The sequence below is a fragment of the Aptenodytes forsteri genome, unplaced genomic scaffold (assembly GCF_000699145.1).
Source record: "Aptenodytes forsteri isolate BGI_AS27 unplaced genomic scaffold, ASM69914v1 Scaffold53, whole genome shotgun sequence".
NCBI lineage: Eukaryota > Metazoa > Chordata > Aves > Sphenisciformes > Spheniscidae > Aptenodytes > Aptenodytes forsteri.
In genome coordinates this window covers 6,531,538-6,553,523 of record NW_008795909.1, presented here as the reverse complement: position 1 = coordinate 6,553,523, position 21,986 = coordinate 6,531,538, and the positions used below count along the sequence as shown (strand labels likewise).

At 48.2% G+C, this 21,986-nt stretch overlaps 1 protein-coding gene across 1 annotated transcript in view; it reads right to left on the bottom strand.

Moving 5' to 3' along the window:
• Nucleotides 1–1,934: 1,934 nt before the first annotated feature.
• Nucleotides 1,935–21,986, bottom strand: part of CADPS (calcium dependent secretion activator) — a 238,364-nt gene continuing 218,312 nt past the window's right edge. The window contains exons 31-32 of the mRNA XM_019473420.1: nucleotides 4,338–4,442; nucleotides 1,935–2,563 (exon numbers count right to left, since the gene is read on the bottom strand). Of these exons, the coding sequence (XP_019328965.1) occupies nucleotides 2,384–2,563; nucleotides 4,338–4,442 (285 nt within the window). The 3' untranslated portion in view covers nucleotides 1,935–2,383. The remainder of the gene's footprint in view (nucleotides 2,564–4,337; nucleotides 4,443–21,986) is intronic.

Here is a 21,986-nt window from a genome sequence, read left to right as displayed (position 1 = left end):
TACTGCTACCTCAGTTCCTTTGGGGATTTAGGACCAAGTATTTGCACAGCTGGAGGATGGGTAAGAAGGGGGAAGGGCTTCCTGTGTCAGTGGCCACAAGGCCACGTTCCTGCCTAAGTCCTCAGAGGTGGCTTTTTCTGGCAATGCTTCCCTCTACCAGCATCACGGAGCAAGACAAAAACCAAGAAGTGGTCTGTTGGGCTACAGTCAGGGTTCAAAACTCATCTATGCTAATGCATCAAATGGCTTATCAACACGTGAATGGTGCTAAATGTGCATGCCTGCTACCCACTTGGGTGGTGGTGGGGGGTGCGTGGGGGTGTGTGTGTGTTGGTGGGTGTTGAATGGGTATGGCCATCCAGATGGGGCCGCAGAGCACCTCCAGAGCTAGGTGGTAAACTCTGCCACAGAGGGAAGGGACCCAAAATCCAACATTACAGGTGAATGTGCTCCAGGCTCCATAATTATTGCAGCCCCATGTGGGAGCCAACACCCCCTTCACTGGCTGTTCCCAGAGGTCCCCTCCTCCTCCCGTATGTCCATGGAGTGTCTCATGGCTCTTGGGCACTGGAAGATGGTTTAGTTTAACGGTTCGTTATGTCAGGCAGGTTCATCCAGGCAGGATGTTTTTCCAACATTTGCCCATCTTTTATTTATGGGTGGTGAACACTTGTCCTCATTCCCCAGGGTGGCAACAGGTTGCTGTGCTTGGGGGTGAAGGACATCAGCTCTTCTGCTTCTCTCTCAAATAACTGAAACCCAGGCTAGCAGGAGTCGTATTCGGTTTGAATTGGTTGCTGGGAGGGAGTGACCACAAAACCTCTTAGAAAACTCCCAACCTAACGTGCTTTCCATCAAACCAGCCTGCTTTTTAATTTCAGCTAGGCATCTGCCCCGTGCCGTGTGTTTGTAAGTGCCCTGCAGGCTGCTGCAACTGGCTGCTTTGGGAGAAGTTAAAATACAAACTGAGGCCTCTTGGTGGAAGGTAAGTGTCAGGCAAGGCCGATTCCCACGTAACAACAGGGGCTGTACCGGAGCAGACCATCAATTAGACGTCCAGAGACAGATCATAGGATGTAGAGAGCAGATAACGGTGGAAACAACTGCGGAGGTAACAGCAGAAATGTCCTTGTGCCTGGGGAATATACAGTCTGGTCCCACCCTGACCTTTGGGAGCAGATCAGGAAACCGTCTTCTTAATTAATAAACTGTAAAAACACCCATGAGAAAAGAAAATGCCTTTATTCTGAGAGGTGGGGGCTCTTACATCTCAGCTTGTAATTTTTTTTTTTCTAAGGCAGACATAAAAAGACTCCATAATTTATTCTTAGGACATCTGAATAGTTATTTATTGAGAAGCCACAGTTCTCACACTTTTACAACTGTCGGCTTGTATAAGGCAAAAAAAGCAAGATGGATCACTATTTTACACAGAAAGTAAAAGCTCTGGAGGGAGGACTGATGGACATGCAGTTACTGGTCAAAATGCAATGTACATGACATATAAAAACCATTGTGAAACAGAGGAATTGTAAATTATGGTTACAATCTACTGAAATAAATATTCAATATGTTATTATAAACACATTTGTATAGTCTAAGATTGTAATTAAAGTTGTCTTTGTACATACACGTTTATTTGAAATTTAAACAAAAATGTAACATTTAGAGGAGCAAACGTCAACATAAAACAACTGCTTTGGACTTGTAATGTGGCATGATATATCCATAATGATAGGATTAATCTGGTGTGGCAATTAGAATGACTAATCCTTTGGGATGTAGCCTCTATGGAGTTAACTGCATATTGAAGGGTAGAGCCTGGTACATTAACAAGGATGCAGAATGATTCAAACGGCTGTCTGGGTTTGTTTGTTTTCTGGTTTTTAAATGAACAGAGAGAACAAAAAAATCATTTGTAATTGCCTCGTTCTTCTTTTAAAAACAAAGCTGTTTTTTTATTAATTTTAAGCAGTTGGCATCCACAGAAGAGAAACAAAGAAATGAAAGGACTCGATTCACTCATCTTCACAACAGTTTACCATCAATGTATATACAGTACATTAATGAAGCATTGTTTAAACTTTAATTATAACAGGGACACACCTAGCATGTTTTCTATGTAGTTTTTCCATTAACAGTATTAAACAATGGTGCTCCATATTGCTTATGAACATATAGATATGAAATTAGGAAACCGATGAATCAAAGAGAGGTGCTAATCTTATTACCACACAGCTAACATGGCATTTGTATTGGTAAACTTCTCATGGGCATTTAGAGCTGACATAAAAATTCCTAATGTGGCTAACTAACTGAGTTACAGACGAGGTACATGCACGGATACCAGGCGACCCCCAGCTGGTCCTCCGGGCCAGCTTCCCTAGTCATCCTCTTCGTCTTCCTCATCGCTGTCCTTCATGGTGATCCCCTGGAGCCCTCCACCTTCGCTGACCGACGCCGTGGCCTCTTCTACTGTCAGCCGGTTCCGGATGGTCTCGTAGGTTTTGCTGTTTAAGGTGGAGTCCAGCACACCTTGCAATCGGAAATCCCGGTACGTTTTCTAAAGCGGGGAGAGGCACGGAGGAAGGAGGAGACAGCACAGAGGTCAGGGCTGACACCGGCTCCCCCGCTTCGCTGCAGGAGTCAGCCCGTGCCCCCATGCCTGGAGTTTGGGGCCACTAATGGAAGACGCTGGGATGCCAGGGAAATCCCTGCCCCGGGGACGTTTTGCATTGCCCCGGGCAGCGCAGGGGGGGCCATCTCTGCCGGCCACCGCTTTGCCGTGGCAGAGGGCCCTTTAGGGTGCCTCGAGCAAGAAATCGCAGCTCTGCGACTCCAGCCCTGCCTTTGCAGGGCCCGCAGGGTGGCCGGGCTGTGTGGCTGCATAAAGGCTTCAAAGCAGGGATGTACTGGGGGCTGCTCAGGGGAGCTTTACGTACGGTAGGTTGGGGTCTAAAAAGACATCGAAGCAACAGATAAGGGCTCTGTTCCAACTAACTTTCCTTGTTTCTGGATGCATTCATCTGCCTGTAACGTCAGTTATTTTTCTTCACACAGCAGAATGCTTATCGCCCGTAGCTGCAGATGTGATTACACGTTCCCAGAATGCTCCGTATTAAATAATCCTACCTACAGTACTGGGCTTAAATAAGCTAAGTCCAGGATACTGGGGAAAATTGTTGATGTATAAACATAAGCACAGGGCATGTGTTTCTTAAATCTCTCACTCTTCACCTAATTCTGAAACTGGGGTTGCATTTCCATAGTCAGCTATGTTTCCCTTATTATGATTAGTATCTCTCATTTGAATTTATGTTTAAAAACTTCTCGACTCTGTGAGATAAAACTCTGGCCTCGTAGTTCATTTAATTCTGCTCTGTGCTCTGCGTGGAAACTATTTACTGTTCTGCTATTTCACAAAGTCCTTGGATTTGTTGTAGCTGCTTCTGAATGTAATATTGGTATAAATAAAGCACAAGGAAGAAAGCTTTCCTCAGCTAGCTGACAAGTAGAAATAATTTGTCAGTGCCTGTTGTTTTCAGTTATGAAAAGCACATTTAATACATTTCAGTTTTAATTTATTCATGCCTTCAATGTGTTCACTGCACACAAGACCATAAACATTATAAAATACTAGACCAAAAAAGCATTAGATAGAACCTAAAATGATCAAAAATATATTTACCCCCTTCTGTGATCTTATTATTTCATGTAAACCACTGCGATTTCACACTGAAATAATTATCATTAGTCCAAGGCACGCACACACACACATATACACATACACGTGCACTCAAGGAAAAAAATGTTACTTTCAGGGTATGTTATCTCACCTTTGTGATCTCTTACAGTTGATTATATACACCCATTGTAAAAGAAACAACTTCAATTAACCATGAGAACAATCCTCATTTGCATTCTGACGATAATCACAAGCCGTAGCTGGGCTTAAATGTTTCTAGTAGAACAGTGTTAAAAACTTCTGGTTTGATTTAACCCGTTTTAACACTGGAGTTCATTGGTGTGATCAACATGTTTGTCCACAAAAAGGCTAATTTTGGTGTTCTTATTGTACAGGTAGGGTCGAATAGCAATAGAGTTTCCCTTGTTCTTATTTGCACACCTGTATTTTGCATCTATGTGCATTTCAAGTTCCTGTTTATCCTTTGCTACATGCCATACACACAAGTATCTTAATTTTTAAGAATTTTAATGAATGGCTTAATGTATTTGCCAGCGACGGTTTGCCTAAGAGAACACGCCGCACGCATGCAGGCATACACACACGCCCCTTCCGACAGCAAGACAGTAGCGAAAACACATCAGACGATTACCTTTACTATCCTAATGAGAGTTTTCAGCTGATAAATGTGAAGCTGCAGGTCCATGCGGTCTGTCAGCCAGGTGCAGACAACATTCATCGAGCTGGTGTACCATTGCTGCAAGAGAGACAGGACTTCTCCAGCAACCACGTTAGGGCTGCGTGCTGTGCCCTGAATAACACAGGCGGCACCCAGCATACAGTCAGCACCAACCTTTCCCACTAGCCAGCCTGTTGATGGGCTATGACAGACTTAGAGGGGGAGGCAGGCGCCCTCTTTTACACAGAATTTCCATGCATGAGCTTTTAAATTTTAATAATAATAACAACAACAAACTTATTAGGAGGGGTAATGGCCACCAGCAACACCGCAACGTTCTTGTAATCTGATTTTGCCATTGATGGGACTTGCCAGCAGTGGTGTGCGTTTGGCCCAATCCATTTTTTAACCTGTTCCCCCCCCGCAGTGAGAGCACACTCCTGCCTTTAAGTGTGTCAGACCCACACTCAAGCTACTTACCGTCTTGAAATTCAACCATAACCAGCCACGGGGCGAGTCTGGTTCCCTGACGGCGAGTGGAGGGGCAGCTCCTGGGGGGCAAGGTTTGGCTGCGGGTGAGGATGCTGGTGTAAGCACCTACAGACGCCTGCCCAGGCTGCGTGGGAAATGCTTTGGTTTCACCCTCACAATTATGAAAGATGGAAAAGCAGCAAACAAATGAGCTTGTTTCAAGCTGCTGAACTCACAGGGCCCCTCCAGGGGCTGAAATTTTGCTGCTCGTCTGTGAAAAAGGCTTGCAGCTGTCTAGCAGCAGCCTGCCAGCCCTGCAGTGCAGGAAGTCTCCGGTGGGCTGTGGATCAGCGCCCCGCTCACGCAGGGCTGGCATTGCACGTCTGACGCCACACAGATGAGCAGTGAGCCCTCGCGAGAAGGAAAAGCAGCGGCTGGGGAGGGGGGGAATCACAAAAACCTCCCCAATGGCGCTCAGCACAACGGTTGATTACAAAGTGGTCTGCATACAAAAACCCATCACGGTCCCACCCTTCTCTCACACTCTCTCTTACACACACGCACACAGATCAAAACCTATACTGCAGACCAGCTGCAATTAATCTAGAACAAGTTCAAAAAACCGAACACTGGACCAGTTTATAAAAATCCTGATCGAGTGCCATCCATGTTAGTCTGAGATGCAGCTCCCTCCCAACTAACCTAAAACCTTGCATCAGTCTAACGCAGGTATTACTGCCTCCCTTCACTGCGCCTTCGGGTGGGGGGTCTCTGACACAGAAACATGCCCTCTTCCCTCTAGTTGCTGAAGGTGCCAGCGCAGCAGTTGAATGGAGACAACTGAGTATTCTGTAATTGCAAAATTAAGGCCGGTGACTTGTTACCCTCCACCCTTCAACACCGGCTGAGAGGCTAGCGCCTGTCTGTGAGCAGAGCGCGGATGGAGCTGCTGGACGGGCGGCTCCAGCACCGTAAGCTGTGACTGCTTAGGGCTTAGCTGGCAGCATCGGGACCCGCAGACACTGCTGTCCTGGAGCACCCACAAGCTGGCACAAAGCTCACCAAAGCAAACAAATGAGTCCAAGCTAAACCAGCCCAGCATCACAAAAATGTGGGCTCAACACACATTATTGAACCGTACGGTAATGCACCTGGGAGTTGCTACCCTCCACCAGGAGCAGACAGCAGAGGTTAGTCATGCTGCACAGGGAAGGGTTTTTCCCCCCCCACTTCAATGAAGATGTTCCTGTACTTCTATTTCTACACCACCTCTTAATAAAATGGAGGAAATGAAGGGATGGAAGAGTCACCAAAGAATGGCACGTGGTGATCTCTTGCTCAATGCTCATACCTTGTGCAACTTGTGGCAGAGATTCCTGCCGGCCCTTCATCTCCAGGATGGAGACCTGGCAAGAGCTAAGAGCTCGAATGAAACTAATTGAGACAGGCAAGCAGGAGCTCTCTCCCTAACAGAAGTCAAGCTCAGATACTGTTAGCTGTCACTTGAGGTCCTGATGTCAGATTGGGGTTGAATTGTGAGTGAAGCACCCTGGTTAGCTGGTGTAGGCCTGACCAGCAGAGTAGACATGAAGGTCTGGTGGGTCTTCATACCTTCCACTCCCTCAGACCAGTCTGAGAGGTCAGAGCATCCCTGCATATCCTCAGAGAGCCCCGGGTGCCTGTGGGTGCTGGGACAACCACCCAGGTCGGACAGCAGCCAGCTGGAGGCGGGGGGATGGCACAAAGCGACTGCTGTCACTGGGGGATCTGCCTGGGTTCCCTTGTAATGCTGGGGGCCCACGTGGGCAAAAGAGAGAACTCGTTAATGTTTATAATGTTACTTTCCTGCAGTCAGCATGCTTAAATGAGTCATGTTCTTGGGTGACATTAGCTGTGTCCCAGGGCTGCGCTGGCGCACAGACGCCCAGGTCACCCAAATGCCTTCTTCCACCACCTCTTTAAATCAAAACCCACAGAGGAACGAAGTGACTGTATGTTACATACGCACTCCCTCTCCCTTCCACTGCTGCCTCTCATCCTCCACAAAACGATCTGCCGGGTGTTTATGTCACCTCTAGACGAGATGAGAAGTCCCCGGCGGGGGCAGGTCCTGCCACTTCTGTTTGTCCCGTGCCACGCACACCTACACGCTGTATGGATCCGAAACAGAAATTATAACCTCTGCCCGGAGGTTATCGGCGAGGTGACTTTGCTGCTGCGAGACCTTCAGATTAAGCAAAATGAAACATTTTTCTGTGTTTCTGGTAGGCACTCCAACACGCTGGATTCTGGGGAGACAGAAACTCCTCCGAGCCGAATCCGAATCGTACCCCTCTCCTCTTGAGCACTGGCTGACAAGGGCTCAGCCAGGCGTATTGCTCGGCTGCGTGAAAGGAGCTCTCTTTCTCAAAGCTAAGTTACTCCAAAGACTTTCTGCTTTATGAGAAAAAGACAAAGTCTAATTCATTGATCTTGATACACAAAACCGTCACGTCACTTCATAGAGCACACACCAACTGCTGAATTTAAGCCCTGCATATTCATAAAAATAAGTTAGCCCATAAATTAAATGTTCCCTTTAGCTATCACTAGTGTTGATGTGCTATAAGACGCACAAGCCCTCTGATTCATGACTAACCTACCAAAGAAGATAACATTTGCATGTGATTATATTATTAAAAAAACAACAACAAAGCCAAATGCTCCGAAACGCAAATGTGATGATTTCAGACAAAAGAGCGCAGCGTGGTCCTGTCGGGACACCGGCCGCCTCGCTCCCCCCGGGTGGGTCTGCCATTCCCCGAAGGGCAGTGGGGCGCGTGCCGGGGATGCGGGGCTCCTCGGGGCTCCGGCTCCAGCCTTCTGGCTTGTCCCCATACGCAAGGTGCAGAGGGCACAGCCCAAATGCTGAACTTTGGGGCCTTACCATGGGGCCGCAACACATTTCAGGCACATTTCTGGAGCCCCAGGGCCAGCTAAGCTGTGGCGTGGGCACACCAAAGTAACTAGTGTAAAGATATTTTCTCAAAACTCCTCACGCCTGGTTGTAAAGAATGAGTAAGAGCTCACTGATGCTCCCAGGTCCATGGACCCCAACTCCACATATCTCGCTGCTGCACACACACATTACTGATGCTAGCTGGCATCCCTGTCCATCACTCAGAGGACAATTTGCACTTAGTCTGGGGGCACGGGGTAAGGGACGGCTGTGGAGGGTGCATCCCGGGGGATGTGTGGTGGATGCCACACATCCACCGGGACATCAGCGGGGAAGGGACCACGGCTCCCATGGAGGTGCGTCGCAGCCCCTGCTGCGTGGTGTGACCTGGCTAACAGCAGAGGAAATGCAAACAGATGCTCTTTAGATGCTATCAGAGCCCAGTAACAGCAAGTAGATCCCGTATTTGCATGGCCAGGAATTTAATCCCTCTTTCAGGTTAGTTTTCCTGTTCCCTTTCTGTCTTTCACAGTGACCCTCACTGCTAGGTGCTAGCCTGGGTAGATGAGGTGGGGCATGGGCTGGCTGGGATGCTCCTGGACAGGCATTAGAAGAGCTGAAGCATGCCAAAGGGTGGGCTTCCACGGCTGCCCATGCAACACCTCAACCAGCTCGAGCAAGAAGCTTCCTCGTTCCCCCCCACCTTTTTTTTTTTTAATGCAAAAGCATGATCAATAAGTTGCTGAAATAGCAAGTTTGTCTCTGAATACATAAATTGCAAAAATTGATATGAATAAATCTGCAAGTAACACACTGAGTGTGGCATATTTTATCAAAAAAAAAAAAAGCCCTGTGCTGGGTTCCTGCGCTTTCCGGGAGGTGGTGTCATTACACATACCCAGGAACATCTGCAAACCCCCGTCTTCTTTGGTGTGAGCTGAATGGAAGCATGACCTCCTGTTCCTTGCCATGAACCTTGAGTTCACACTCATATTTTACATGTTACAGGAAGCCACAGCTCACCCCAGGGGTGCTGCAAACAGAATCTCGTAAGCCAGATGCAACACTGCTTCTTAAGGCACCTGAAGGAGCTGTATTCTTCATTCAAAAGCTTACATACTAGTAGCTTAAGGTCACTTCAGCTTTTGTAAAGAGTGGGACAAAACCAGGAATGCTTATAGGGCTGGGTTGTCAGCAGGGTAGCAGAGGGATTACAAGGAACCTGTGACTCTGCCTCTTTCTGCCTTTACTGGTAGTTTTTTTGTGTGTGAACAAGTGCCATACAACAGATTGAGGCTGGTATAAAGGCCTGGGACTGTGCAAGAGCACCCCGCTGAGCCTCAGCTGTGCTTGCAATTAGCAATAGGCATGAAATGATTATTGTTGTGGTGGCTGATGGCAATCTGAAGTGACAAGTTTTATGGGGGAAGTTGTAGTAGGGATGTTCAGCAAGTTTCTGCAAACCATTAATCGAAGGCTGCAGCACAGTTTAGTCAAAGCTATTTTATGTCATTCCAAAGGTCTCACAAGGATGCTGAAAGAGTATTTCTCTGCTCTCAGTGCCTTGGAATGGAGTTTTTCTAGGTCAGGGATTCTTTACTGCCCTATTTAGTGTCAAAAATACCCATTTGCCTCAAATTAGCAGAAAGCTTGTAGTTAAGGGCTAGAGATTAGGCATACAAAATTACTCAGCAGGTGACTGCTGGGTGGATTTGGGGGTTGAGAAGTCTTTAAAACTGACTACAAGACATTATATACTTCTGACAAAAGAACATAGTAATCCTACCTGCTTGCTTTAACCACTGTTGTTTGTCTATTATTATGTGCTTTAATGCTCATAAGAGCAAAACTACTGGTGATACTACTCAATTACCATAGTAACTCTCCCCTATGACCTCTCATTTCAGTACTCGCTTTCCAACCAGAACCAATCCAAGCAGGGCAAATCTATTTAAAACTGTGACACACACTGCACAAGGAGGCTCCGAACGCCGGCTGGCTCCCTCTCTTTGTCCGGGACACGGACTTGTTTTGAAATGCTGAAAGGGAGCTTTGAAATGAAGCCTTGAATTCAAGGTGTTTCAAAGGTGAGGGACTGGATGTGGGGCGGCTGCCTCTGCAGCATCCCTCAGCCGGCCAGCACGGAGTGAGGGGACCACAGAGGTGGGAAGGGAGAGAGGAACGTGCTGACTGGGAGTCTTATTTCCCAAAGGAAAACTGAACCTGCTCTCAGGCAACAGCCCTCTCTCAAAGAGACTCGATCAGCCAGGGACAAAAAAAGAATTAAAAAATTACCGACTCTTTGTATCTGGTGATTGCGTCCCCGTCCAATGGGCCAGAAGCTCAGCTGGTGGAAAGCACAGCGAGGCTGTGCTGATTTACAACTGCTGACAGTACGTGACAGCCGACAGAGCCGTGTCCATCCCCATCCTGGGCAGCTCTGAGATCAAATTTGGTATTCGGCGTTGTCACATGCATTCACGGCAGCCACCTCCCCTCGGCAGGTGTCGTCTCCGCAGGGAAGGTAGGGATGCAGCCACAGCAGCTCAGGACCGTGCTTTCCGGGGACCAGCTCTGCGCACACAGCTGCCAGCGTTGCCTGAAGACTTGCTCGGTGAATGGGAGCAGGAGCTCTTCTGGTGAAGTCTGCCTGCCCAAGGGACCGCGCTCCTGTGTTTGCTCATGGCGCGCCCTGTATGCACACACAGCCAGGTTTGTACACACGATGCTGTCTGCAGGCCTGCAACCCAAAGCCCAGGCTGCTTGACGGCAGTCATGGAAGGATCACTCTTGTTCCTCTGGTCTTCTGTGACCACCAAGGCGTTCCTTTCCACCTTCCCTCAATGTTTGTTTTGCTGTTGATCCCAGGCAGTCATTGCAATTACAAAAACTTGGTGAAGACATAAGCATGAAGCATAGAGCCTCATGGCCAATGCAGTTTCCTACTCTTTTCTTTCAAAAAAACTGAGAGAGATGTTCCCAGCAAGCCTGAACGTATACGGCAGCGTATGCGATCCCAGTTTGAGAGCCTCCTCCGAAGCCCAGCTCAGCTGGGATGCTGGATGTGGACGAGAGCGCTGGTGGGACAAAGCGTGCCTCCTGCCCTGCTCCCAGCCAGCGCTAGCAAGGTCGCGGCCGGGCTGCCGGAGCTGAGCCCCGGCTATTTCTCAGGCTGTGTTTTGGAAACTCAGGCATTGTTTGCTGCAAAAGGTGACGTGCCATCCCCAGGCTCACCCACAGCCGGGAAGGTGGGGAAAGAGCGGGGACAGGGCCTTGGTGACACAAGTCCATCTGAAACTCTTGAGCTAAGATACATGGTGGTGGCCCCGGAGGAGGATGTGGCACAGCCGAGGCGGGCGAAGAGCTGCGGTCCCTCAGGCACACATGTAGCTCCAGTCCCCAGTGTTGATGAGGAGACGGGGACAGACCTGCCACACGATGAAGAAGGAAGAGGCACATCTCTCCCCTGCAAGCATACATTTTCTGGATGGCAAGCAGAGACCTGCCCATGCAGCAATCCCCATCCCGTGCATTCATCAACTTTTCTTCCCACTACTCAACAAAAACCATCCCCTGTGCCGGGCGTCACTCCACAGTGCCCTGCTTATGGGCTCCCCCTCCCCTGCCGTTCTCCGGGGGACCAGAAGAGCCATCCAAAGGCAGCTCAGCACTTTGAGCTACAAAACCTCCTCCAACGCAGAGGGCCAAACCTGCAGCAGGGTCAGGGACTCACCCCTACAGGCAAAGAGCATCTGGCTCGGTCGTGTCCCGGCTGCGGCCACGGGTGGCATCAATTATAACCCAGTGACTCTCTCGATTTACACCTGCCGAGGATTTGGCCCGTTCCCCCAAGCCATGCGGGGCCAAGGCTCAGGGGACCACGTATTGCACCTCTGAGCACGCCTGGAAGCAGAGAAATTGGTGTGACATTGCCCACGTTACAGAAATGAAGTTTAGCGGCTGTGGCTCTAAGAGCACACAGCTAACCAGAAAATAAGCAATGAGTTAATATCACAGGCATTGATCAGCTAGTCTTACAATTAATGCTTCCAATAAAAAAAAAAGCTCCCCCTTTTTATTCAACAGAATAAGAAATTAAACACTTGTGGGCTCATTCTAAAGAATGAATGAAATTGAATAAGCTACCTAGCACTTGAGATTCCCAGCGAGTGCTTGAATAGAGCAAACCTCCTGAGTTGAATGGATTGCCTTTTGGGACCAATTTGTCTCTTTTCACTCTTTATTCCTCCTTTTTTGCTGACAGATGTACAAAGGCGGAACTGCGCTGTGCAGCTTAGCTACATGCACCCACAGCAGCTGTCACTTTTGTCGAGCAAGTTAATCAAGCAAATGCCACCATATCCCACTTTCTATAAGGAACAACATGTTATAGACAGTAGTCTTGGGAGACGGGGAGGGAGGGAGAGAGACTTTATTTTAACTTTGAGTAGCTGGTATTTTTTTTTTTCCCCTCTGTGTGTAAAATAAAAAAAAGGAGGAAAAAAAAAAAGCAGCCAAACCCGGTAGCACAAGCTGACACTTTTGTTTTCCCGTAGAACAAATATTTAATATGATTTTAACTCTAATTTGTACTAGAGGGAGAGCTTTTTTTTTTCCCCCCTGGGTTTAAAAAAAAAAAAAGGAGGAAAAAAAAAAAGCAGCCAAACCCGGTAGCACAAGCTGACACTTTTGTTTTCCCGTAGAACAAATATTTAATATGATTTTAACTCTAATTTGTACTAGAGGGAGAGCTGTCCAGTTTTAATTAAATTTAAGGGACTTAGGGGAACACAGTTAAAAAAGAAATGGAAGCTTTTTGTTTGCGTTAACGCTTGTTGATAATAATATATTGATTGTCAATTGCTAAGCCCAAAAGATTAGTGTAGTAAATACTATTATCTGAATGCCACAAGTGAAGTGCTAGCTTCCCGTCCCTGCTTCTCCCTTTGTGAGGCAGTTTGAATCACTGGTTGTTATTTATACATTTTCTTTGATAAAACCAACTTGTGTGGCTGATTTTTTTTAAATCCTGCCTCATTAAGTGCATAATAGCATTTACGTGCGGGGCTTTCTGCTTTTTAGCCTTTCAAGCTTAAGCTTATATTCCTCTCTCACAACCATGTTTCAAAACTTGGGATGTTCACAAACAATTGGATACACACCAATATTGTATATATCAGATGCTCTCTTGCTATTGCCAAAGACTAGAAAATAACAGAACATTATCCGCAAAGAGTAAATAAATAGTTATCGTCCTGCTATACTGCTGCACGCCGGATAATAACACTGTCTGATCATTAGGTAGCTTTTCTATTGCATATAATTCTTTAAGTGCGTATACTCTCATTAGATATGCTAAAGTCGACATCAAAAGTAGGTCTTTCGGTGTAGCTCTATGGAGCACACAATACCAAAGCACGGAGAGGGCTCTAGGCAGCCCTCGCTTTGCTATTAGAAAGGTAATTTCCCCCCCCCAATTCACACGCTTTTGAAAGTATCTTCTCTTTCAGAAAATAAATTTAAGTTTTGGTAACAGATTGCAGTGTGCTAATTTAACTTCTCTGCGGGGCCTTCGGCTTGGTATGTTCAGAAAGAGAGCGCACAAATCGGAAGTGTTTGGGGTACGTGAACTCTTTGCCAGACTCTGGACTCTACGCTTGCACCTCGCCTGTACGAGCAAATCCTCCATCAGCTGTGCTGGGCAGGGCTCTGCCGACGCCTGGGCAAGCAGTCCTCACAAGAGGCAACAGGACCCTCATTTTCTGAATTAAACCTCTCTATTAAACTCTACATTAAATTCTAGAGATCTAGTAAAGCGCTAACAATTTAATAAAAATCCCCTGAAACCTCAGGGTCTTTTTTTTTTAATAAAATTTACGACTTTATTCTATCAAAGACTTGTGAATCTGTCTGGAGTCTCCCAGGTCACACTCGCACTGAGCTATTACTGAAATAAACGGCTGCACTGTTTTTTCCTGGGATTTTTTGTATTGCTATAATGCTATCGCTGCAAGTATACACAGTGTACTCTTCAACATCCACCCCAGTGCTGTGATTTCTGCATGCCTTTTACTCTATTTTATTTCTTAACTATGAAATTTCATTCACATCGACAATGTAGCTATACGAGGAAGTTACAAAGCCGAAGGGGCTCCATATTAAAATAATTTGTATTACTATTTAATAAAGTCATGGTCCCAGCGTTGCCTAATAGGGTTAAGCTGCTAGTCAGAGGATGCTGTCTAGGATGCAAATGGCATCACCGAATTATATTATCTTCCCCCCCCCCTTCTCTTCCCAAAAATAAACCACAAAAAAACTTTGAATCGCGTAAGAGCTCTGCCTTCAAACAGGGGAGAGAATTCAGAATGAAAGCTGAAACGCAGACCCAAGCGCATTGAAGTGCCGCACGCTTTTTGCAGTACATATGGTACCTGAGATCACCCACTGTTTGGGGATCTCAGCAACAGGGTGTGCTCAGGCTGGCGCCTCACCCTTAATTGGCTTGAAGTTGGACCCGATGGGGCTCGGCAGGTCAGTGCCATGGGTGTTAATGGGAGGGAGGCGCGGGACTCCTCGTGCATACATTTTCTGCATGTGCTGGTGGGATTGCACAATTCCCCACTCGCCAAAGGGGCACGACTCATCCTGCATGCTCCTCGCTGCAGATTTCTCTGCGCTCTTAACCCAAAATCATTTTATTCCTTTTTGGGGAGCAAAAGGAGGATTGACATCTTTCATGCCAGGGGGGCCAAGGTCCCCAGCAAATAAACATGCCCAAGAAGATCATCTCTAACACTTCCAGCTTTCAGTGCTGCACAAAATCAGTTAACACCTACACGTGTTTTGTGCAGCTGCAACTCCAGACGCCACAGTGGGTGCAGGTTTGTTTACTCCGACCCTCAGTGGCTTTGCAGGCGATCCATGTGCTCTCATCACACAAGCAAAGGTTTCCCATGGCAGGTACACCGCCAGAAAGGGACCTGCAGATGGTACTGCTCCTTCACCGGAGGAGGAACAACTCTACTGCTGGGGATATGATGTCTTGTACTTATTCAAGTGTTCCCAAGCTGTACGTCAGGGTGGTCTACTCCGCTAGCTGGATGCCAAAGTCTCTGCCTAGCCAAGAGCCACATACTCACATCCCTGGCAGAGGTGATGGGCCACAGGCAGGACACGCTGATGACTCCCTGAACTTCCTCCCCAGGGGAGGATCTCACTGAAAGAGCTACTGCAATGTTGGCTCACCTCCTCCTACAGCTGGGGATGCCCCAGTCTCAGCACGCTGGGGTTTGCTGTGAGCAAACACCCTCGCCAGCCCGCGCGCTGACCATCTCTGAATAAAGCCCAGCCACGTGCTGCTACACTTGCTCTGAGGAGGGGAAAACCCTCGAGCCGTGTGCTGGTCAGGGCCAGATGGAGGGCAGCAGGCAGAGAAAACCGCGAGGGAGACCTGCGTGGAACCAGCTATTTATCTACGGCAGGGTGCAGGGAGGGATGCGGTAGCCGATGCTCACGGTGATCCGGGAAGGAAGCCTGCTGACATCGGTCCTGGCAGCACCTCTAACTTCTCTCTCATTCACAACGTCCTCAAACCAGGGACACCCCACACTTAAACCTGCAGGTTTGCAGGCTGAGAGCCTCAGTGGGTGCCTCCTTTCCTCTCTGAGACAGAACAGCCCCAATCCTCGGGCACCGCATTATACATCTGCAGAAAACGCTGCCTTTCAGGTAATAGGTAAAGCCTGTCCTGGCTACGTGCATCCCTGAGCTGGAAGACCCTGCCTAGACAGCGTGTGCTGGTACGCAGCGTCCCATGTACCTGCACGCAGAGGACTGAGCTCTTAACGGGGCCCTGGGTACACCGTCAGTTTGGCTCTGGGTGCTGGGCCCTCTCTCCCCTTCGCTGTAGATACAGCTCAGCAAAGTGCACAGCGCTTGCTGGGAACTGTCAAATAAAACCCAAAAAACCCTGCTGCTTTGCAGGATTTTGCAGACCTTGGTTTTCCTAAATGAAAGAGCTTCTGCATAAAAAAAAATAAAGGCGCACACACACAAAATCACTTCTGTATGGATGCTCATTCTCAAATACTTTTTTTAACCTATAAAATATTCTCTGCTTATTTCCATTTTTCAAAAAAGAAATGAAGTTGACATGTTAAAATCTGAGTTTCTATATAAAGCAGCTTAGTAAAACACAATATCCACACAACGTGCTGCTATTTTTCTGTCCTGATTCCAGGGCCCTGTTAGTGCAAGGCAGTGACAGTATAGCTGGATGCAAAGTTGCTCAATAAGATGCAATACAGTAACGCATGCTATGGAATACTTCAATTATACTTGTTATTAGGATTAATTGAAAGCTGTCACAAAGTGGGACTTGGTAGACTTTAGCTAGCTCCTTTATAGCTTGCAAATTTCAAAAAAGTAGCTAGAGGCTGCCTGGGTATCTCAGTCCCGAGGGTTTTGTGAGTGTGGGAGGGAGCAGCATCCCTGGTATCATTCCTGGGGTTACACACTGGAGAAAAAGCATTCCCTGCCCAAGTCCTGCTAAGCATTTTTGAATGCTGATATCATACATCCAGGGCGAGGTTTAAAGGAGCACCGGGAAAGGAAAGAGCCGCAGATCAAGAGAAACTAAGTGACCTGGGACGGCTAATCTCACATGCACCGCTGGCTGGCGCGGGCAATGGGAGCGATTGTGTGGGGCTGGATTGCGGGGGGAGAAAAGGAAAAGAGGGATTGAAGGCGCTGCTGGAAATCAGACAATTTGTCATTGTCCGTGCAGGGGCCGTTGGCTCACCCCTGCGCGCACCGTGAGTTTCTTTGGGCAAAGGCCCTTTGCACAGCCCGGAGGGAGGGAGCAAAGCTGCCGGCAGCGGGGGGCTCAGCCCCGCGGCAGCCGTGCCCCGGCGGGCTGGAGGGTCAGCCCGGCACATCTGTGTGCACCAGGACGTCCCGGCCCTTCCCACGCTCCTCGCACCCCCAGACTCAGCTGCACCCACGTGGGTTGGGGTTCATGGGGAATGCCAGCACCTTCAGGCTCTCCCTCCTGACGACCCACAAGACAGGAGCTCCAATTAGCTAAGGCCTTTTAAATGAAGCTGGAAGGCAGCTTCAGCTCAGAGCGTGCTATGTGACTCGTACGCAGTGCACAGGCAGCTCCCGGTCTGGGAGCGGAGAGGCTGCTCGGAAAAAGGCTTTCTCTGGATCGAGGATGCCTTGCTGCCTGCAACACAGCACGATGACACCTCTTCCCCAAAACCTACCGTGGCTACTCACATCTACCGGGAAATAAATGATCTTTCACTCGGTGCCTGCCCTAAAACAAACATCTCCCATGCTCAAGAGCACTGTGTGGATGATGCTAGCAAGCCTATGCTGACCTTAACGTAACGGAGCAATCAGTCTGCCTTCTTAGAATGATTAATGGAAAATCTCCTCTGGAAAAGAAATCAAATTAACTGTCTTCAACCAAATGTCTACTGGAACATGAAAAGCTGTTCTAATAAAGACATTTAGGAGGGAAAAAAGCCCTTACGAGCTTGTAAAATCCAGTGACAGATCTAGGACTTATATTATTAAGACTCCCTAAAATAAATTAAATGGAGCCTACTTAAATGAGCACTTCAGGAAAGAAACCTTGCTAAGGGGAATGCAGGAGAGGCGGTAGGCCACATGCGAGTGCATGCTTGCTGCCGCGTGAAGCTCACGTATGGGAATAAAAACAGGACGAGGGATGGCTCTGATGAATGATGTCCACGCTAAGCCACTCTCCCCGCTCCTGCGTGGCTCCGAGCAGGCACTGGGAAGAAAAAGAGGCTGCGGACGGACGGTGGACGCTGTGCCCCCTCAGGACAGAGAGAATTTGTCCCTTCCTAGAAGATATACGGATAATTGCCATCACAATTTTATTTTTTTTTTCCCAGCAAAGGTCCCTGCAGTGGGACTGACTCCAGGTCCGGGTCAGAGTCCTGCTGAGCCAGCCAAGGGCTGTGGGAGCCTCTGCAGTGAAAGCTGCACTGCTCTGGCTCCTCCAAAGATGCACAGGGAGGAAAAAAAGCAAGCTGCACTTCCTCGAGATCAATCTGCCTAATTGTCTTCATTTCACAACTCACTCGGCAAGGGGGGGGAGAGGGAAAAAAAAAAAGGCAAAAAACAACGCAGAAGAAATAGCTCAGTGGAGGCCATATCAGGATGGGAGTGGGAGAGAGTTAGTGCCCTAATGAGCAGTCTAGCTGCGTAGGAGGGAAACAGGTTGTTGTCTGTCTAAGAGAAAGCGGTGAATGCGGCTGCAAGCAGATATTAGATGGGAGCCCGGCGCACAGTCTGATATCCGTTCTTCCCCTGATCCTGCAACCCGTCCTCCTGTGAGTAATTCTAACTCACAGTGAGTAGCTCCACTGACTCACGACCAGGCTTTTGGGTTTGAGGAGGGGAAGGAGAAGGGTGAGGGCTCTCTTTTGGCATTTGATCGTGCCGTGCAAGGCTTACACTCTAGCAAGAAATGCCATGATCCTGCAAGCTCGCCTTGAAGAAGCTGCCAAAATTCAAGTGGTTAACCCCGCTGAAGTCAAAAGCTTCGATTTTTAAGAGTAAGCTAATGCCTAAGTGTCTGCAGACGACTTGCTGAATTAACTGATATAGCTGTCAGTCTGTGTTTTGTAACTTTTTCTGTATACTCAGGTGTGATATCAGGCTTCGGATCAGCAGGTACTGAAACATATGCTGAGCTGCCCGTGGATCCTCCAGTAAACCAGTGAGAAGTGCTCAGTCAGGTTCCTGAAAATTTGTACAAGGATTTTGCTGAAGTCTGAGACTCACACAGTGCCCTGCATCCTTATTACTCAATATCTCTGACATTCAGAAGTCAGTTACTAGCGAGGGCAGCCACCTTTGGAAATACAAGGACAGTCCTGAGCCCTGTCCTCAGACCCGGCACTCCTGCTGGGCTCTGGGCTGGGGAAAGGCAACAAAAATCCACCAGCTGCAACATCAGCCTTGGGATATCGCTGGGGCTGCCTAAAAACCCAGCTGAGCTGAGCCTGAGGGACGGGACCTGGCGCTAGAGCCTCAGCCGAGGGCTTTTCCCTCCCTGAGGGCGGTGGGAAGGAGACGCTGGCTCCCCTAACAGTTGAGCCATGGCTTCTCCTTCGCTGCTGGGAGAGGACCCGGAGTGACTGTCCCTCTGCACCGAGGATGGCACAGGGCAGAGCAAACCCCCAGTCTCCCCCATTGCCCTCCCCGCCCCGCCCGCCCGGACCCCGCCGATCCCACCCTGCCATCAAGACAAAAAAAGCCCGCCTCCGTCTTGCAGAGATGAACGGGCTCGCTTTCTCATTTCAGGAGAAAATACTCCGTCTGGTATCCCGGCTGTGACACAGACCTTCGAGGAAGCCGAACATACACAGTGACAGTGAAGTGGTAAAACTGCCTTCTGCAAAAAGCACTGTGACTACTGCCACCTCAGCGGGCTGTATCACTGCGTGATTAAGTTCTTACCAGACTTTTTGGTAAAGGCAACCTTCCTGATCTGATAACTGCCAAGGACAAGCCAAATACGCAGGGTCAATCTATGCACATTTAATCCCCAGAAGGCAGATTAAGTGTATAATTGACCCACATAATCCATGTATCATCTCCAGTGAAATGTTTTCTATGTCCGGTTTAGGCAGACATGAGGCCCATAAGAAAGCGATCAGAGACACGGTATTACCATTGCAGTGGATTTCATCAAAGTTAGAGATGGCTTTTTAATCACTGATCTCAGAGACTGCTAGATTTAAGCAGATGAACTAGCACTAAGCACATCTGTTTTAATCCTTATCTTCTACTTAGGCTGGTGTCTTCAAGAAGTACAAGGAGGAAAAAAATAAATTAATTTTTTTTTAGGTCCTTGCAATCTTAGGAGCTTCTCTTGGTGTTTTGATCTCTCATATCAAAAGCATGTTTTTGTTTTTTTTTGGTAAGATGTTGAATTAATCATCAGAGAGAAAAATGCCATCTGCGCTATTTAGGGACTGCATCAGGATGCTGGAATTCGCAGGATCTTGGGGAGCTCACTCAACGTTCAGTAGCCTTTTGTGTACGTGCCACTCACCCGCGGCTGGGGAGGAAATATTCTCGCTGTGTTTTACATCAGTGTTTACCAATTTATGAGGAAGAAAGGTTGGCATTCACACTATCTACTAGTCAATCATAGACTTTCTGGATCACATACGTTCTGACGGGTTGAAACCTATACTGTGAGTATCTAAGGGTGTGTGTAAAGATATACAGGCATATGCACACGTATAAATAACTTCCACCAAACGGCACAACCCCTACAAGTAAAACTCCCACTGCCTTCAGACAAAATTACAGATGTATAAACTCTGATCCTACGAAATTCTGAGTGTCCCGAGCCAAAGGGGACCTGAATTTTTCAGGATTGGTCTGAAGACTCGAGATCACTCTGAAGGTATTTTCCCCATGTTTAAGATACACCCGCCTGCCTCTGCCTCATCGTTCCTATAAACTGTCACATCTGCATGTCAACTCTGCCCCCTTTCCAGGGAAAAAGGGATAAAATCTTACTTTCCATCAGGCACTACCGGAGTTTGTGATCCTTTTGCATCACAGCGGTTTAAATCCCAAAGCACCCAGCCACGCACAGAAACGCAGGGAGCGGATGCTGCGATGCTATTCTGAAACTCTCCTGTTACCACTGTTCTCTACCAACGGGCCTTATTACAGTGCTTAGCTTTAAATGTTATCAAATTAGTGAGCCAGGCCAAGTAAATAAGTCATGTTACTCTGCAGTAAACAGCACTGCCAAAAAGCTAGTTAGGTTTTGATTACCAGCAGAACTCCATGATCAATCTGTTCGTTCAATGATCCCAAGAATACAGATTTTTAAAATTAAGATGACTCTATTTTGGGGCGGGGGGGGAAACCCTGACTAATTTGCAGAATTAAGAGGATTAACACACAGACCACACAGAAATATTACAATAATCTTCCGCAAACCCCAGTATCTCCCAAAGAGCATAGCCCTGCTCTGCAGGTGCGAGCAGAGCATGCAATGCAGGGGAAGAGAGATGGTTTCTGAGCTATGAAATCATGGCAAATGCCAGAAAAAGACATATTAACCCAGCTTCTGTTGGGAGATGGCCTAAGGCACTCTGCAGCCTCTGCTCCTGGGAGGAAACAAAGGGGAAATGAATGGAAATGCTGGGCAGGACTGCGGAGAAGTGTGGGGATTAGGAATATCTCGGGAGCTGCAAACCCCACAGAACATGCGATAGGCAACCTTGCACCATGCACCTCTGCTCCTGCACTACTCACCACCGCACAGAAAGGGGATTTAGCCCTATATTGTGAGCGTCTCTAACGTGATCCCACTGAGACCAGAGGAACTGCCTGCAGGCAGATTTAAGCTGTTTACCTGCCACTGCTGCACGTATTAACATATAACATCCTATAACTGGACTAAGCTTTTTGCTGGGGTAAGCCAGCATTGCTGCACTAAGCCAGCGGAGGAGCCGGCCTCGAAAGTGTTAATAATCTCATTGCCTGGAGAAACTCTGCAGCTAAGAGGATGGCTCCTCTGCTGTGCTGGGGGGAAGCGGGAACAAAACCAGGCCCAAGTCTAATTCAGCATCGTAAATACCATTTTTGATTATTCCTCTTCTCTTTCTTATTAAAAAGGTAGCTAGCACCTAAAATGTCCTTGGAAAATATGACCATCGGTGCAGACACTAAAGGAGCTTAAAGACCCTGTGGCCACGCTGCTTTGCTGTGTTAGGTGAGGGGGGCAAAGGGCTGCAGGACTGTGACTGAGATCAAGCTCAGGACAACAGCGTTAAGCATTTGCTCCTGTCCTTGCCAAAACGTAGGTGAACACAGCACTGACTTAAACAGGGTCTGGGCCTGGGTGACCCCCACGTACTCATAAACCCTGCTGCTACTGACCCGCCAGCATCTCAGCCGTGCCGAGAGCTGACAGGAGCAATTCACTTCTTCAGCTGCAACCTGGCAAAGATGATACATGACCGCTCAAAACATAATTCCAGTTTTTGGGTGGCTAGGACTCGGCGCATCCCCCTCCCTTCTTGCGAACCAAGGGCCCCACAGCTCACCCCGCTTGCGGGTGCACACTCACGCACGCAAGATGTGCGAAGAGGCCGGCGGCCCCGGGTCCCCGCGCCGCCCCGCCCGCGCGGAGGGCAAGA